Source organism: Ictalurus punctatus, chromosome 12 (genome assembly GCF_001660625.3).
Source record: "Ictalurus punctatus breed USDA103 chromosome 12, Coco_2.0, whole genome shotgun sequence".
Classification (NCBI taxonomy): Eukaryota; Metazoa; Chordata; class Actinopteri; order Siluriformes; family Ictaluridae; genus Ictalurus; species Ictalurus punctatus.
The window spans coordinates 13272870-13291339 of NC_030427.2; the positions used below are offsets into that span (position 1 = coordinate 13272870).

Consider the following 18470-nt stretch of genomic DNA (forward strand, 5'->3'; position numbering starts at 1 on the left):
GTTGTAGGCTGATTGGCAATTTCCAAATTTTCCGTAGTGTGTAAATGTGCGTACGATTGAGCCCTGTGATGTATCGGTACCCCGTCCAGGGTGTCCTCCAGGTACCCCCCCAAACCCTGTGTAAGATAAGCGCTATGGCATTAAAGATGGTTTTTATGTCCCCTATCACCTAACAGCCTATAATATACATCCATCTTCACATTTAAGCATACAAAAAAAAAGTTATGACAGATACTAGTACCACATAAAAGTTCTACTTCTACACATTAATTATATATCCCAGTTTTATGTCCGTTTTTTTTTTTTTAAACCTGATTAAAGCTGGATTTGCTATTTATTAATGCATCCTATAAAAAAAAGTGCACGGTTATCCCGTTGCTAAGTGCGTCTAAGTAATTTAACCGTAATGTTCCTTTTTCAAATTCTTTTGAAGCAAGCCTCATTTCAGCTGTCTGCAATCTCCTATTCCCTCCCTGACGTGTTTTTTTTTTCAGCTTTAATTTGCGTGTCTAGTACTAAACGGGAGTGAATGAAAATCTTGATTAGTAGATGGGGAGGGTTGTTATGGGGAACACTTGGCAACCAAATGAGAGGAGGACCCATGATCTGATGTGCTCTTAATCAAGTTCCTTGCAGCAGGATTTCACATTAATTCCAGCACTACTCACTTCGCAAATCCTCACTAATAATTCACACGTGCTCAGTTTTATCATCTAGATACAAACAAAATGTTTTTACAGCATATCCTGGGCAAATTCCTGGTTTTATATGTCAGAGCAAAACAAACAGATCACCAAATTCAGCTGTGTCTATGCAACATCAGTCAGCTCACTTATAATAAGCATCCTGTGATATTCCCATCCAAAGGATCAGGTCTTTCTTGCACAACGTGGGCACGGCTCCATAAGGAATGGTACAGCGGTCAAGGCTAGCTCTATAAATCTGCTGAACTGTCCGATAAAAGCATTCACTCTCATGTTAACAGCAGGAATTGTTTCACTAAGGCAGGGGTTACGGACCAAGAGAACGAGGGCAAACATTTGTGCTACTTCCATTTTTACTTTGTGTTCTCGCCAATTAAGGTTAGATTTTGGTTCATCATCCGAGAACAGAAAGTAGTGCTTCTTCTGTAAATCAAATATATAGATGCCAGAAATAAATTACATGCTTGAATGTTCTTTTTTTTGTAGAAAACAAAACCTACTGGACATCTACTAATTCTACTACAAAGATACAATTTATATCACTGCACACCTCTGGTGGCCAGCTTATGATTAAAATAGCTCCTCTATCTCCGACTCATTAAGACCAGCACATACTGATAGCTTGCTGAATTTATGCCATGAATTTGGCCATGCTCCCTGAACTGGAGCAGCCTGTGCAGGCCAAAGTCGGAGGAGGAAACTTGGGAATAAAGTATCACACATACCCATAATGCGCAGAAAGTAGACCTACATGAAAGATGATGGCTTTTTCAGAACCCTGAATGGTGAAACTCAAGTCTCTCTGTTCTGCCAATTATCTATTTTTATCCCCCAAAAGAAAGAATGAAAAGAAAACAAAAAAGGATTTGTACACTAGGTTAAGATGTTCATGTTAAGATGTTAAGTCCCACCCTAAATCACTGAATCATTAAATCCACTCAGACACTTCTCAATCTGTTTTAAATGGATGGTTTTAACAGCAAGTCAGTGAAAGGCGTAAGCATGAGATAACAAAATATGTATTTAATGACTGAGGTGAAATGTCAGCCTCACAGTGGACATTTCTCTCAACAGCTCGGTTTTATGATAATGCACGTTTATGTAAGCTTTCTTCAAACTAAAAAAACAAAACAAAAAACAGTCGTACCCACACACAAGGCTAAACGCTTTGCAATGACGATCATGAGGGCACAAACTTTTCCAACTGAGCTATGAACAAGTGATTTTTAAAGGAGTTAAAAAAAAACAAAAAAACAAAATGATTGTTTTAATAAACAAAAACAAACCCACAGTCCTTTATGATACCAGTGTTAAACTGGTCCGAGACAGTCACGTGACGACATGACAGACCTACAAGTCCAAAGATGTGTAAAAGTTCCATGTACAATAAAAATTGCTAAAGAGGGAAATTTATTGTCCTTCCTCTTCTTTAACTTTTTTCTTCTTTTTCTTCTTCTTCTCTGTAGTCTGGTAGAAGAAAAAAAAAATCATAATTACAAATAAGCTAACAGTTAAGAAACAAAGCATTGCTTTCCCATGCATACACATGGAAGTGCAAAGAGCCAAACACACTGCAAGATTCTGAAGCACATGGACAGAAAAGTGTACAAAAAAAACCCCCAGACATAAGCAAAACATCCAATATACAAATCTGTTACCTCTTCTGTGGGGATTACTTCCTCCTCTTCAGGCTCAACTTTCTTTTCTTTCTTTTTCTTCTTTTTCTCTGTTGTCTGTGAACATGGGTAAAAAAAAAAAGGAAGCTTTTATTTTTAATAAAGTTGATTTCCTGTTGACTAGGACACTTATTCAAGTGCCATAAATAAGATGGGAACTACAGAGGTGATCAAACATGGCAGTTCTCGCTCCTCACCACTTCTGCTGGACCGGCTACAGCCTCCTCCTCCTCCATCTCCGCTTCCTCCTCCTCCTGCTTCTTCTTTTTTTTCTTTTTCTTCTTGTGTGTCTCTGTTTCTTCAGCTTCTGTGAGCAAATAAGTTCAAGCATCCAGTTTCATATTCATTTTAAAAACTACTATAGTTTCAGACCAAGTTTAGGTTCCGAATCAAGTGTGAAATAGGAGCTGTTTTTTCTTTCCTTCCTCAAAAATACAAAGTAAAGGACATAATTGGGACTGTTGTGTTAGTTTTGACATTAGCCCCGAGTTCTTCACACTGCCCTAAATCTCAAAATGATTCCTTGGCCAGTTTATTAGACATGGCGTGTAGTTGTGTTTTTAATCTCACCTTCTGTTGGCATTTCCTTCTTCGCTTTCTTGGCTTTAACTTCCACGGGCTTGTCTTCTTCCTCTGCCTCCTCCACTTCCTCTATCTTTCTCTTCTTGGCAACGGTTGGAAGCGTCGAGTCGCCAGAAGGGTCGTACAATTTAACGTCGCTGTTAAAGGAAATAAGCAGCAAAGCAACAAACACATTTTCTGTTTGAAAGGAATAAACACTTCTAGTAGTAAAAAAAAGTTACAGCAAAAAATAAATTGACTACAGGGTGACGTGGTACTGCCTGATGCAGGGCTGGGCGATATCGATACAATGGCAATATTTTGTCAATATATGTCAATATACACTTCTCTGAGATATCATTGGCATGGTGATGATAAATGTTTTTAATAATTACAAATTAAATGGTACTGAATGGATGAGGTTGATATGACGTATTTAAAAAAAACTTCTTACTTTTTTTTATTATTTAAATCTTTATATTTGTAGGCATTAAAGAAAAATAGTCAAACTCAGTTTAATATTTGTTTGGTTTATTTTATTACTGTTTTGCAGACAAATTGTTAAGTAAATTATATACAGTGATATATGCTTTGTTGAATTGTAGAAGTGTCCTCAAGCATCGCGGTGTGATATTTTCATCACATCGCCCAGCCCTAGCCCTGATGTGAAGTGGTGTTACTGTTACTAATAGTTCTTCAATAACTACAAGTCCCAAAGCGTTTTGTTACTCTTACGCCACATCGGTTTGCGAACGATAAAAACATCTTAATGATTAAAAGGAGGACACGCTGCACTTTGTATCGACATCCTGTCATATTTCCTAACATCCCCAGTGGGTGACTAGCCGAACTCACCTCTTGTGCTGATACTTGTCTGCTCTGGCCAGAGCTTTTCCTGATCCGCTGATGCGTCTGATCTGAAGAGAGATGAAAAGCAAAGAGCTTTACGTGACAAATCTCTGATCTTTATGCAGATAAAGACTGATCTACTATTAAGCTCAGATGAGGTAGTGACAAAAAAGCCACATGGAGACTTCAGGAACGTGACATTATGTCGTCATCATCACCACTTATACAACACACAAGTAGATACTAGAGATTTACCACACACTCACCCCTTTCTCCTCAAGATGGCGTAGTCGCACCTCCAGCTTGGCTCTGTTTTCAATTGCCATCTCGGTGGTGGTGTTCTCGCCCAGCGCGTCGTAGCGGATGGCCAGGGACGTCTTGGCTGCCAGCATTCTGGAGATCTTGCCCTTGTTTTTGGCTGTGGTCTGGCCCACCATGGAAGCATGGTAGATAAGACCGTATTTGGGTGTGTCCCGTCTGGTTTTTAGTGCTCTGAAGAGAGCTTTCTCCGCACCCAAGATCTGCACCGTAGACGCAGGGTGCTTCGCCAAGTTCAGCAACGAACCTGGTTAGAAGAATCAGGGGGAATTTATGAAGAAACGGAAGAATAAACCCAATGAGTCCGAGCATCTGTCATTTCACAAATTCATGAGACGTCTATAAGCATAATTGCATTTCATATTTAAGCTAGCCTAAACAGGTCACAACTTCAATTTTCTCCAAAAACATAATGCCCAATTTTTACATTGTGACCAAGTTAAAATGCTGCAAAAACAACGGGGGTACTTGTACAAGACTTGGACTTTTCACAGAGTGTTAGGATGCTATGAAATGTAAAATTAGGTTTCAGTAAGGACCAGTGATGTAGAACTCCTAGATTTGGACATGAAATCAAGTTACAGTTCATGAAAATAAAAAAATAAAAAATGCTCAAAATACACCATGATTCTTTAAAACTCGTATCAAGAGCACCCCATCCCTAATGACTCAGGAACATGGACTTGACACCGAGACTCACCAGCGTGAGAGATGAGCCGAGCTCCCACTAGTTCCCCCACCATAACCGTCAGATTGGGCGCGATGGCCATCATGCGGTTTTTCAGGTAGTCATACAGCTGAGTGCGATACTCTGAGATTTCAATAACCTAAAACAAAAAACAAGAGAGAACATATACTCATATTGAACATGCACAGATCCATTAATGCGTAAGGAACACCCACAAATCCTTGTCATCAGACACTCAAGAGGCTCTAAGAGAGTCAAACACAATACACACCTGGTCGCACAGGTGTATGATGTTGCTGATGTCCTCCTCGGACACTTCTGTTCCCATGGAGATCTCTGCAGCTAGTCTGACCTCTGCCTCCACCTCCTCCGGCAGCACCTCGGACAGGTCGGTTGTCGCCACGTTCGTGCGGGCACCTACACACACGCACGCACACACACACAGAAATATAGGTCAAGCTAGGCATGTGCAATTTGAAGGAAGGGTTGATGGTGTTTGCATCGTTGATAGATTACACTTTCTTATGGCAGCATTACATACACCTAACATGCTGCTATAAGAAAATGATCAACTATGGGGTGGTATGATGAAGCAGAGTTACCGTTAGAACCCTGAAATTGATTATTTTCCTAGAACAGCAGCACCACCCTGAGGAATTTCCACTTAAAGCTGTGAAACAGTTTCTTGCACAAAACTTGACCAGAGCAACATTTATACATTTATTTTTTGATAAATAAAGTCCATGTGTAATTTGATACTATAGAAAAAGGTTTATTAGAATAAGCTCATAAAAAAAAAAATTCTCTCAACCCCGCAATCTTCAGCTGCACTACTATCAGAGCTGCTGTTATAAAGAATTAATTAACACCTGTTGTTAAGTAGCTCTATGATGTGAGAGATGCTATTGGTAGCAGTTACAGGACACGTTTACGAGTGTGTGCACGCACCGATCTTGCGGATGGTCTTGCAGTACGCCATGTTGTCCGTGATGACCTTGCCGAGCTCGGGGAAGTGCCAGCCGTACCACTCGCGGCAGCGCATGATGTAGTTATTCAACTCCTTGTCCAGGTCATCCAGGAGAGCTACAAACACAAAGAGAAGCCAGTCCAGTGAGGGGAAAACTCTGACACCAGCATAATCGTAGCATTAACTTAACGTTCTGCATTACACACAAGCTCAGATGAGGTAGTGACTTAGACGCCTTCATCGATCTCAGGGTCTTGACACAAGGTCATAATCATCAACGCTTGCCTTTTATGAAACCATAAATCATGACTCAGAATTGAAAAACACTCACATATGGCTTGAACAATCATGGTGTCCACTTTGTCAGGGCTGAACTTCAGCTTGTAACGGGAAAGGCTAGGTGGAAAAGAATAAGGCGATATATTTCAGCGTATGAGCACGAACAGAAAACATCAAAATAAGCAAGCACGTGATTCATCTGCTTGCTGTCTCAGTGGTAGTGACGAATGGTGGTTGATTTCTTCAAAGAAGTCAGTCATGCAACTAATCATTGACAGCAGCCTTAAAAATTTTTTTTTTTAAAATATCTGTGCGTGTGAAAGCTTCCCACCTGTGGGCCAGACCCAGAGACATGGCACTGATCTCTCTGGGAGGAAGCCCAGTGATCAGACCCTCCATCTGTGTCCTGATGCCCCTCATGAGCTCGGCCACAGCGGGACTGTGCACGCAGCTCAGGTTCAGCTTGTCCTGAAATGGGGGAGTGGAGAGCACAAACCAATCACCATCCGGCCAGAGGAAATTGGTTCATTCCAAATAAACTAAACGTTTCAGCAATATGAGCAAGTATCCTTCCAAATTATATTTCCATTGTTTATTTATATGACCAAGACTGCATACAAATGTTAGAGCAAAGACTGAAATTATTCTTATTTTCAAAGGTGTGTAGTAACGAAAGAGCACAACGTAGACTTGGACTCTTACAACTTTTACATTAGAAGTTGACCGATTGAACAGTTTTGCTGACTAATCGGCACCGATAACTAATTGCTGGAGCTATCGGTTATGGGCAAAAATCTAGACCGATAGTTCTTTCCCGTTGCCAGGGCGGCTAAGAAGGGTCCTGTCATTCTACAGTACGAGAGCGGCCTCTAGAAACGAAATAAAAACGATCACGGGTAATTTTGTTGTGTTATTTGAAGTGGTTATTTTAAAATTAATTTTGGATGTCTCTAATTTGTGTTTGTCATTTGGAATCTTACCTTTTGGCTCAATTTAGAGGTAGATCTTATTTACTATTATGTCTATATAGTATAACATTAATAATAATAAAATATATTACATTAAAAAAGTACAGTACATTTTCTGGTACAGCCAGTACGGTTTATTTTTGTAGTAAAGTTCAGCAGTATTTCCCTCTGAGTGTTTTCTTTCTGTAACAACGTTAAAAACTATCACTATCAGTCGACCTATAGTTTGCATATTTACTTCTGCATAAACGTTTTTGCGTTCTTCTCTTTTACATCTAGATACATTTTCAAACATAGTACCCATGTATACATACACACACTGATGCATTTCAATTATACTCTAATACTCGTTAGCATTATATTTATATACGTAAACTGATCGTTATCAAATGTTTTGTTGAATTGTCTTGCATTCTGGCTGCTTAATAATTTCTCCTCATGTACATCGTCCACCCAAAGACACTGTCCATGATAAATTACTAAGTAGACAACACAAATGCCTCGTACTTTCTGATCAGAGCCTAAGGCTGCGGTCACAGTAGGCTTTAACGCTCCACTGACTTCTGTTCAAATGCATCAAGCGTAGAATTTTCGTACTACGCCGCGTGATGAAAGTTCAAATTTGGTGAACTCTGACTTGCGTAATCTTATCTTCAGCGTATCACATGAAGATGTGTGAACAATAGATGATGGCAATGTCACCTTGTATTTTTTAACAAAAAGGACATTCAAAAATGGAAGCGCTAATTTTAGCGGAATTGCACCATCCTGTACTTTATAACACAGCTTTGAAAGATTATAAACACAACTTGTGTGAAGCAGCAAAAGTTGACTGATGTCATATCCCATTCCTGCCCACATTCGCAGTGGTGTCCGACAAAAATCCGCATGCATAAAGCCTAGCGTGATTGCGGGGTAAGGCTGTGAAAGCACACAAACCGCAGTGTACACACGTACGTACACATACAGGGATGCTGCTTGACTATTCTGAAGAAAAAAGCACTACTGAGTGAGTCTGGACATGGATTTTACAGTCAGTGTGCTTACTTTAATGACTCCTCCCAACTTAGCGTCCGTTATCGCCAGCTGCTCGTGAGCCTCTTTGGCCACCACTTTCTTCAGAACCTTCTTTAGCGTCTTTCCCATCTTCCCCTCCACTAAAGCGGTGGCAGCTAAAGAGAGCCGGAGAAACAGTGAGACTTGCTTTCAGTGAGCTTCGCTAACAAAAAGCCATGAAAGTCAAACAAAAATAAATCAGAAGACCTTTAACATACATTGCCCCAAATGAGCAGCATCTCAGTGGTAGTGACAAAATTACTGCGTATCAAACTCATGGTGTATCCAGATTAACAGATACATCATTAACACATGCACACACAGAGACTAAAGCGATGTATAATTATTACAGTAAACAAGCTGGTACCTGCCAGAGCTTCGGTTGTGTCCTGAAACTTTTCAAAGTGCTTCAGTTTCACTCTGTAACAGGAGAAAAACTTCACATGAACAATGTTACACGCCGAGCGCATTTTTACACATACATGGCAACCCTGGTATAATGAATATAACATCAATCCTACTCGTCCCCCCCCTCCTCAGATGTATGGCTTGCAAATTGCAGCTCATACCCTTCTTCTCTTTCTTCAATCCGGTTAAATTTGTTTACATGTACAGCTGAGACCCAACACACACACACACACACACACACCCCTCAGATTTCTCACATTTAAACGATTCTTAAACCTGTCTCACATTTTATTGGCTTTCTCCGGCGTTTCAAACTCCTTCCACAGGCTGTCAACCTGCTGGAGCTTCTGCTCATCCAGCACCTGTGTGAAGACGAAGAAGAAAAAAAAGACGTTCAGATCATCAAGTGTTCTGGAGAGCAAAGTAATCTTAAAAGAGATTTTAAAAGTATCCAAAACCTCCTGTGACTTTTATCTCACGTGGCACGTGGGCATGTTTTTTTTCTGATCACACACAGCTGTTAATTTTAATTCACTTTCTTTTTCCTTGGATTAAGAAAACATGATCAGAGAAATAGTTCGTGTATAAATATGTCGCATGTTGTGTCACCAGCTTATAGAAGAAGAAAAAAATCACGTTAGCTAGCTAGCTTAATCCAACACCCAGGGCCCGCATTAAAGCTCTGCTGAGACACGAGCGAATGAGTGAATGAATACAACACTCCCCTGACTTATTGATCAAGCATATCTAGCTGACATTAATACAATCGTGATAATTGTATAAGCCATATTCATTCTACATACATCCGCAGAAACCGTTACTTAACTTCAAAATGTATCATTGCTAGCCCGCGTGCTAGTTAGCTAGTCAATTTAGCAAACAAATTTCCCAAGAAATATCTGTCACTAATGTAAATAAAGTATACATACCTTAAATATAGCATAGCCTGCAGCTGTTTCGAACAAAACTAACATTTTCAACTGTGTTTATTCTTCCTAAACTAATAAATGTAGCTCCCTAGGCGAGAGCGTGCTCATCTAGCAGTGCACATGAACTTCTTACCACGCGGTACTGGAAGCAGGGCGTGCTAACACGCATGCGCGACAGACGGAGCGCGGAAAATGTATGCGCATGCGCACGAAACCTGTGTTGCCAGGTGCTTTGGTTTCTCTGGAGAGGCAACGTTTGAACTTCTTTCTTTCTTTGTTTCCTTCCTTCTTTAACAGGAACATTATACATCAGTCAACATAATTAATAAAATAAATGTGTCAGATTTAACCAAAAAGAGATCATTTTTATTTGATGTCCCAGGGAAGATTGTGATTTAAGAATAAAAAAGAAAACAAAACGAATGATTTTTTATACTTATGTTGTTTTTAATTTCGCAAACATTATAAATATGTTATATAACTAAACATCACATTGGCACTTCTGATTTTCAGCAATTTGTCAGCAATTGTTCATGCTGCCATGGATTTTTTTTTTTAATCCATACAGCATACAATAGTTTAACTGTATATACATCCATCATACATTTTCTGTACTGCTTATCCTATACCGGGTCACGGGGAGCCTGGAGCCTATCTATCCCAGGGAACTCGGGCACAAGACAACCTTGACTGGGTGCCAACCCATTGCAGGCCACAATCACACACACATTCACACACTGCACACTATTTGTAAATGTTAATCAACGCATGTCTTTGGACTGGGGGAGGAAACCAGAGTACCCGGAGGAAGCCCCCAAAGCACATGCACACAGGGTGGAGGCAGGATTTGAAACCCCAACCCTGGACGTGTGAGACAAATGTGCTAATTAAGAATTAAGATATAATTATAAAACTATTATACATAAATATTCCCATTTAAACAACAGTATTTTTCATAAATCATATATCAAACTGACATCAAAATTGTCATGAATAACTGCTGTAAAATACAATATACACCCTAAACATTATATTTATCATTTGTCTATTCATTTACATATGTAGCTATTGTTTACTTATTACAATATCTACAAAAATATGGAATTATTATGAAATAACAGTTTGTTGATAATTATTTTTAAAACCTCTACAATTTTTTTTAAAATTAAATACTACACATTTCCCCATTGCAATTTGTAGTAATATTGATGTTGATGATGGACTTTAAAAGCTGTTATTAAATTTTGGATGGAGCCATAAGGCTCTAGATTAGTGTTTTGAAATGGATTTGAGACGCAGATTTGGCAACCCTGGTGCTGCTGCAAGCCAAGTTCAGGTTGTTCTTTATATCAGTGGGTGAATTCATTATGTTCACTTGGGCAGTGTTTCACCGTCATGTTGTACGTTTTGGGGTTTTTCCCTGCTCACTTGACTAACACCTTGTTAAATCAGACAAATAGCAAGAACAGGAAACATATTACGTTTATATATATATATATATATATATATATATATATATATATATATATATATATATATATATATATATATGTATGTATGTATGTATGTATGTATGTGCGTGTGTGCGTGCGTGTGAAGTGTCATCCCATCACCTATATCTAAATATACACAATAGAATTAGAACAATGGCGTGTAAATGCAGACTTTAAAGTTCAACATGAATAACATTATAAATCATATGTACATTGAGATACGATTAGAATGTAGTAAAATAAGTACAATAATAATAATAATAATAATAATAATAATAATAATACAAGTCAGTGGAGAGAGTGGAAATGAGACTTTTAATCCAAATTCAGATATTAAAATTGTTCATAGTACAACATGTACTTTTAACACATGAAACGTTGACATCAAAACAAAAAAACACTATTCATTTATTTTTCTTAATTATTATTAGGATTATTATAATGAAAATATATATATATATATATATATATATATATATATATATATATATATATATATATATATATATATATATATATATATTTTTTTTTATTCCGGTGGAAAACACCTTGGGTGTTCCACAGGAGCGCTGTGAGCTGATCGGATCTGCCTCCTCCTCCTCTACTGAGCGTGTGTGTCTGTATGTTGCTCCTACATTACACACACTTCATTTATCAATAACATTACACCTTGAAAAGAGATATACGTTGTGGATTATCATGTCAGACACGGTGAGTTTAAATATCCTTTAATACTTTTAATACATTTCCAAAGTGAACAACATTTCCTGTGTTGTTGGTGTATAAAAATGAGACCCAAGCTAACTGGGAAGCTAACAGTGTATTTATTTAGCCTAGCTCTCATGCTGTTAGCTGGCTGATTTGACCACTTTGACCATAACTGCCGACGTGGTGTATCGTTTTCTAGTTTTTCTGTTGTATTCTAATGTTTACTGAATGTCTGCTTTTATTGTAAGTGGGGGGGAAACTGTATTTGACTTTGGTTTCGCTGGCTAGCTAGCTTATTAAGCTAGCGTAAGACTGTTAGTTATTTCTTTACACCAATATTCAGGAAGATTCCGCCTCCTGCGCTAGGATTGGCTAATATTCAATCTACTACGCTAGGATTGACTATTAGTATTCGGTCTCCTGCGCTAGGATTGGCTAATAGTTTATACTACTCCAGTGGGTCGGCTGCGGGTAAACGCCGCGTTTAATGTTATCCAAACGCGTCAATGGCGCCGCCATTTTAGAAGGGGCAAAAGTTATCTAGCTCAAGAGTGGAGGGTCTTATTTTGGTTTGTGATGATGTCTGTCCACACGAAGGCAACGTTTTAGCCTACGATATACAGACTCCACGTTTCAGGAGTTAGGTTAACTCGAAATATTCATTATGAAAAAATATAAATCTATACCTATTATTATATTACCTTGGACATGCCGAAGTTATATTTACTGTCATATATTTTACATTAAAACTCGTTAAAAGCGATTCCTATTTGAGTAAGAATCTCTTCATAGATCTGCATTGTCTTACAAGTCAATCTCACCCTTTCCAATATGGCGAACAGGTGGACGTGTTTCAGTAGCTAGCGTCACAACAAAACCAAGCCTAGCGCAGGAGACGAGTTCCTAGTAGCCAATCCACGCACAGGAGCTCGGCTATTACTGACCAATCCGGTTGCGATGAGGTGGGGCATGTCGCAAAAGCGATGGGAAAAACAACACTGGTTAGCTTTTAAAAGTTAGTTGTGTTGAATATGTTGCAACAGTGAACAAGAACTGAACTTTACACTCGTGTGTCCTTGATTACCGACGTGTTGTAGTATGGGGATTTCATTAAAATAAATAAATAGATAATAATATCAACTTTTAATCAGAAAGTGAACACTTTAATGCTGAGCTCCATGCTAGGTTAGCAAACGCTATCGTCCAATTCAGTGACTTAGCCGAGGTGATTAGCAGGTCGCCAGTGTTTACGGTATTTAAAGTGTAACTTCCGCCAACCTGTTCTTCTCACCTGCTCGACTTGTTACTTCTTACGACTTTAAAAATGACCATAAACATGTTAAAGTTGATTAGAAAATAACTTTAAAAACAACATAATACAGTCCAAAATGACTGAAGGGTCATTTATTCCTAGAGCAGTGAGCTGTGTTTATGCTTTTATTTGTAATCTGTTTGTCCAAAAGTATGTGGACACCTGACCATCACACCCATATGTGGTTCTTCCCTGAACTGCTACCACAAAGTTTTAAATACACAATTGTATAGGACACGTTTTATGCTGTAGCTTTACAATTTCCCTTCACTGGAACTAAGACGCCCAAACCTGTTCCAGTATGACAATACACCTGTACACAAAGCGAACTCCATGAAGACATGGTGTGTTAATGTTGGAAGAAGGTGGAAGGACTCAAGCTCGAGTGTCCTGCACAGACTCCTGACCTCCACCTCACTGAACACCTTTGGGATGAACTGGGATTAGAGACTCCTCACCCAACATCAGTGCCTGACCTCAACCTCATTAATGCTCTTGTAGCTGAATGATCACAAATCCCCACAGCCACGCTCCAAAACCTAGTGGAAATCCTTCTCAGGAGAGTGGAGGTCATTATACTTGCAAAGAAGGGATTGAATCTGGAACGGGATGTTCAACAAGCACATATGGGTGGGATGGTCACATGGTGTCCACAGACTTCTGGCTGTGTAGTGAATGTGTGCGGTTTTAATCATGCTTGCGTTTCTGCTGATTTCAGGAGACAAAACCATCCAGTGATGGAGCAGAGAAGAAGGATGGAGAGTACATTAAACTCAAAGTGATCGGCCAGGTAAGGAGCACGCAAGGATGCCACCTGATCAGCTCCTGAAAGAGCTGTATTGACGCAACGTGTTCTTCATAACCTGTAGTCACATAATATATGCTTTCAAATTTTTTCCATTCCCCTAAATAGTCGCATGCATTACGTGTCATCGATAAAAGCCTGACTAAGTGACCGTTCCAGTACTCTGCTGCTCATTTTTTTCTCCTGTGTGTGTGTTTTGTTTTGTTTTTTTTACTTTTCTCCCAGGACAACAGTGAAATTCACTTCAAGGTGAAAATGACGACGCATCTAAAGAAGCTGAAGGAGTCGTACAGTCAGAGACAGGTAACGCATCCGTACTGCTTTCTCATAACGACACGAGCCTGCATTATGTAGCACTTTCCTTTTGTACTTAGTGGCAGCTGGTGACGTTGAGACTCGTTCGAACAGGCAAGTACTAAATCAGGATGGGAACTAAACGGCGACGTGATCACGTTGCTCAACACAAACATTTCTGCCTGTTAAGTTAATTACACGTTCTTCTGCAACACCCGCAGCAGTGTTTTCTGTTCAGCTCAGCACTTAGGCAAGTATTTTAACGGGTCAGTGAAAGTCGTAGACATGTGTCTTTATAGTAATAATAATAATAAAATGCACACAGGAGTCAAAAACCAAAAACGATTTGCACTGTTATCCAGTATGACAGCAGAACTGAATATACGAATGATAAACTGTTATACTATTTTAATGAGAAAACAAAAATAAATAGTATTTTTAGTGTAGTATAAAGTACCAAGTAGTATAAAGGTATTCTACCAAGTAGTATAAAGGTACGCTAGGTGGGATTTGAATTTAATTTCAACGAAAAGGGTGAACAGATGTTTAAAAAAAGAACGTGAACGTTTTACACGAAATCAGCTGCTTCCAAATCTAGTTTGAATTTGTTCAAAGCAATGTTGGGAGAACGTATATCGAGTGTAACGATAATGACACGGTGCTGGATTTTGTTCTACAGGGTGTCCCCATGAACTCTCTACGGTTTCTCTTTGAAGGACAGAGAATCGCAGATAACCAGACTCCCAAAGAGGTTTGTTTTCCCTCCTTTCCTTCACGAGACTTTCATTTGCATGCAGTCGTTTGTCAGTCGCTTCTATCCAAAGCGAGGCAGAAGACACGCGAGCTGAGCAGAGAGTCAGGAAGAAAGGAAGAAGATTTTTGTAACAAATCTTCAAGTCTGATCGTATTAATTGGACACGTTTCAGCATTTCCCGCCATCTCTCATACTGTATTTAGAAGCTCAGGTTGATGTTAGCAATGTCGCGAACTTAACAAACCACATCACATCCGATATCCCAAACAAATGATAGCAGGATGGTGGCGGTGATGTAACTAGAAACAACAATGCTAAAATGTTATGTTGGATTGCTTATGGCATACAGTGAGGGGGGAAAAAAGTATTTGATCCCCTGCTGATTTTGTACGTTTGCCCACTGACAAAGAAATGATCAGTCTATAATTTTAATGGTAGTCAAAAATGTTATAAATTGATTTGCATTTTAATGAGGGAAAAAAGTATTTGACCCCCTCTCAATCAGAAAGATTTCTGGCTCCGAGGTGTCTTTTATACAGGTAACGAGCTGAGATTAGGAGCACACTCTTAAAGGGAGTGCTCCTAATCTCACTTTGTTACCTGTATAAAAGACACCTGTCCACAGAAGCACTCAATCAATCAGATTCCAAACTCTCCACCATGGCCAAGACCAAAGAGCTCTCCAAGGATGTCAGGGACAAGATTGTAGACCTACACAAGTCTGGAATGGGCTACAAGACCATTGCCAAGCAGCTTGGTGAGAAGGTGACAACAGTTGGTGCGATTATTCACAAATGGAAGAAACACAAAAGAACTGTCGATCTCCCTCGGCCTGGGGCTCCATGCAAGATCTCACCTCGTAGAGTTGCAATGATCATGAGAACAGTGAGGAATCAGCCCAGAACTACACGGGAGGATCTTGTCAATGATCTCAAGGCAGCTGGGACCATAGTCACCAAGAAAACAATTGGTAACACACTACGCCGTGAAGGACTGAAATCCTGCAGCGGGCGCAAGGTCCGCTGCTCAAGAAAGCACATATACATGCCCGTCTGAAGTTTGCCAATGAACATCTGAATGATTCAGAGGACAACTGGGTGAAAGTGTTGAGGTCAGATGAGACCAAAATGGAGCTCTTTGGCATCAACTCAACTCGCCGTGTTTGGAGGGGGAGGAATGCTGCCTATGACCCCTGGAACACCATCCCCACCGTCAAACATGGAGGTGGAAACATTATGCTTTTTCTGCTAAGGGGACAGGACAACTTCACCGCATCAAAGGGACGATGGACGGGGCCATGTACCGTCAAATCTTGGGTGAGAACCTTCTTCCCTCAGCCAGGGCATTGAAAATGGGTCGTGGATGGGTATTCCAGCATGACAATGACCCAAAACACACGGCCAAGGCAACAAAGGAGTGGCTCAAGAAGAAGCACATTAAGGTCCTGGAGTGAAATAGGCAGTCTCCAGACCTAAATCCCATAGAAAATCTGTGGAGGGAGCTGAAGGTTCGAGTTGCCAAACGTCAGCCTCGAAACCTTAATGACTTGGAGAAGATCTGCAAAGAGGAGTGGGACAAAATCCCTCCTGAGATGTGTGCAAACCTGGTGGCCAACTACAAGAAACGTCTGACCTCTGTGATTGCCAACAAGGGTTTTGCCACCAAGTACTAAGTCATGTTTTGCAGAGGGGTCAAATACTTATTTCCCTCATTAAAATGCAAATCAATTCATAACATTTTTGACATGCGTTTTTCTGGATTTTTTTGTTGTTATTCTGTCTCTCACTGTTCAAATAAATCTACCATTAAAATTATAGACTGATCATTTCTTTGTCAGTGGGCAAACGTACAAAATCAGCAGGGGATCAAATACTTTTTCCCCTCACTGTATATAGTATACAGAAATACGCGTATTTCTCCTACTATATAGTAGGTTAGTACGCAGTTTCGGACGCAGCTGTGCTCTCTAGTTTGCCGTTAAACAGTTGAGCACTGCCGTGTGTGTATGTGTCCGGTTGCAAAATGCGGTGAAAACTCTCACACGATGTTAATAGTGTGATTAAGGTGTGTACATGTCTATAATACACGTCGATAATGCGACTAAAACAGGAATACTCCACGTCTTAATTCGATTTTGTGTTTACTTCGAGTGTGACTTTAGCCGGATTAAGGTCATCAATAATTCCTGTTTACATGCTAGTTTCTTAATCAGAGTATTGTTGTCCATGTAAACGTACTGTGTGTCTCTCCATGCAGTTGGGGATGGAGGACGAGGACGTGATCGAGGTGTATCAGGAACAGACCGGCGGCTACTGGAACGACTAGACCTTTTGCTTCCTCTCCTTTCTTTTTAAATCTTAATTTTGTATGTATGATGTTTCTTTCTTTCTGTTTCCTTTTGTGCTTCTCTCAGAGGGAAATGGAAAAAAAACAAAGAAAACCATCTGGATCAAAGCGATACTACTCGGCTGGAGAGATGGGGTCAGAGGTGTAGGAAGGAGGAAAGAATAAGGAAAAAGATCACTTTTTTCCAAACCTTCCTCTCTCTCTCTCTCTCTCTCTCTTTAAGTCTTTTAAATACAGAGTCTGGATTAGTGTGTGCCACTAACCCTCAGAGCAGCTCTTCAAATTCCCCCAATAAATTGATCCCCATCAGTGACGATTCATTTCTGCAGGATAGACACTAAATCATTCACGTCTATTCCTACATGATATTCCTCTAATATGCAATTATTGTCGGATTATAAAACGTGTGCTGCGTTTTCCTTTGTACGTGACATTTGCACACATCAAGGGAGCGACAGCTCCGTGTTGTAGCTGTTTGTGATGCATGTTGGGTTTTTTTTTGATGCGTTTGTTTCGTCTCCGTTCAGACAATTGCTCCCCTGTTTATTAAAATAATACATAACGCAATAAGGCCCTGTTTTATCATAACATAAGAACGATTGCTGATCAACACTCAGGGGGTGACAAAATAACTCCACTGATCTCTCTCTCTCTCTCTCTCTCTCACACACACACACACACACACACATGATGATGATGTCACTGCACGTTTAGCTTTTTCGTCCACTTCTTAGCTTGCATTTTAAACTTGAGAAGACTTGGTCCAGATGGTTTGTGGACATAGAAGAGATTGTTATTTTGCTTTTGTCTTGTTTTTTTGTTTTTTTTTTGTTTGTTTGTTTTTTTAAATAAAATGTGTCATAAAAGCACATACTGGTTTGTGATCTTTGTTCACACACACTCGGTACATATTCAGAAGTTTTATTTTCTTGAAAATTTGTAACTGCCGTGTGTGTTACAAGTAGATGGTTTAGCAAAAACATGCTTGAGATGATAAAGTTTGGACGCTAGGTGGCGACAGAGGTACTGTCTGAACAAAACACCCCCAAAAAACCAGAAACCAAAAAAAATCCCTCACCAAATGACTATACAGGGTTGCCAGGTCTGTGGTTTTCCTGCAGAATTGGTATACTTTTTAGACTTGTATCCAATGTATTATTATTATTATTATTGGAAGTAGTAGTATTATATATTCGGGAGGTGAATAGTGGCTTAGGGTTTAGCACGTTTGCCTCGCAGCTTTGTTATGGGGTTAGGGGCTTGATTCCTGCCTCCACCTTGTGTGTGTGGAGCGTGCATGTCCCCCTTGTAATTCAGGGATTTCCTCTGGGTCAAAAGACATGCTCTGTAGGCTT

At 39.7% G+C, this 18470-nt stretch overlaps 2 protein-coding genes and 1 non-coding gene across 4 annotated transcripts; 1 reads left to right on the top strand and 2 right to left on the bottom strand.

Moving 5' to 3' along the window:
- Positions 1-1707: 1707 nt before the first annotated feature.
- On the bottom strand, positions 1708-9561 carry nop58 (NOP58 ribonucleoprotein homolog (yeast)). 2 transcript variants are annotated; one of them, XM_017482277.3, is made up of 15 exons: positions 9404-9561; positions 8760-8836; positions 8434-8486; positions 8058-8182; positions 6374-6510; positions 6095-6159; positions 5745-5879; positions 5068-5213; positions 4809-4935; positions 4057-4355; positions 3797-3858; positions 2951-3099; positions 2578-2684; positions 2363-2437; positions 1708-2171 (listed from the first exon to the last, which is right to left on the bottom strand). In XM_017482277.3, exons 1-15 carry the CDS (start codon positions 9446-9448, stop codon positions 2115-2117), a joined length of 1659 nt encoding a protein of 552 aa, XP_017337766.1. In that variant the 5' UTR covers positions 9449-9561; the 3' UTR covers positions 1708-2114. The 2 variants fall into 2 exon arrangements, with proteins under 2 accessions (XP_017337766.1, XP_017337765.1); XM_017482276.3 differs by having other exon boundaries at positions 2578-2687.
- Positions 3933-4016, bottom strand: LOC124628790 (small nucleolar RNA SNORD11B). Its single transcript, XR_006983472.1, has one exon. It is a non-coding gene; the product is annotated as a small nucleolar RNA SNORD11B (small nucleolar RNA).
- Positions 9562-11449: 1888 nt separating the features above from the next.
- Positions 11450-17984, top strand: sumo1 (small ubiquitin like modifier 1). Its single transcript, XM_017482533.3, has 5 exons — positions 11450-11607; positions 13635-13706; positions 13947-14024; positions 14695-14766; positions 17026-17984. Exons 1-5 carry the CDS (start codon positions 11596-11598, stop codon positions 17092-17094), a joined length of 303 nt encoding a protein of 100 aa, XP_017338022.1. The 5' UTR covers positions 11450-11595; the 3' UTR covers positions 17095-17984.
- Positions 17985-18470: the final 486 nt, after the last annotated feature.

What these genes read in the sequence shown, in the direction of transcription:
- nop58 (XM_017482276.3), bottom strand. Translation starts at nt 9,448, where the DNA reads ATGTTAGTTTTGTTCGAAACAGCTGCAGGCTATGCTATATTTAAG. An exon ending in CACAACCGAAGCTCTGGCAG is followed by an intron (nt 8,183 to 8,433) that starts GTACCAGCTTGT and finishes GGCTCTCTTTAG; the next exon opens with CTGCCACCGCTTTAGTGGAG. An exon ending in GACAAGTATCAGCACAAGAG is followed by an intron (nt 3,100 to 3,796) that starts GTGAGTTCGGCT and finishes TTCCTTTAACAG; the next exon opens with CGACGTTAAATTGTACGACC.
- sumo1 (XM_017482533.3), top strand. An exon ending in AGTCGTACAGTCAGAGACAG is followed by an intron (nt 14,025 to 14,694) that starts GTAACGCATCCG and finishes TTTGTTCTACAG; the next exon opens with GGTGTCCCCATGAACTCTCT. An exon ending in ATAACCAGACTCCCAAAGAG is followed by an intron (nt 14,767 to 17,025) that starts GTTTGTTTTCCC and finishes CTCTCCATGCAG; the next exon opens with TTGGGGATGGAGGACGAGGA.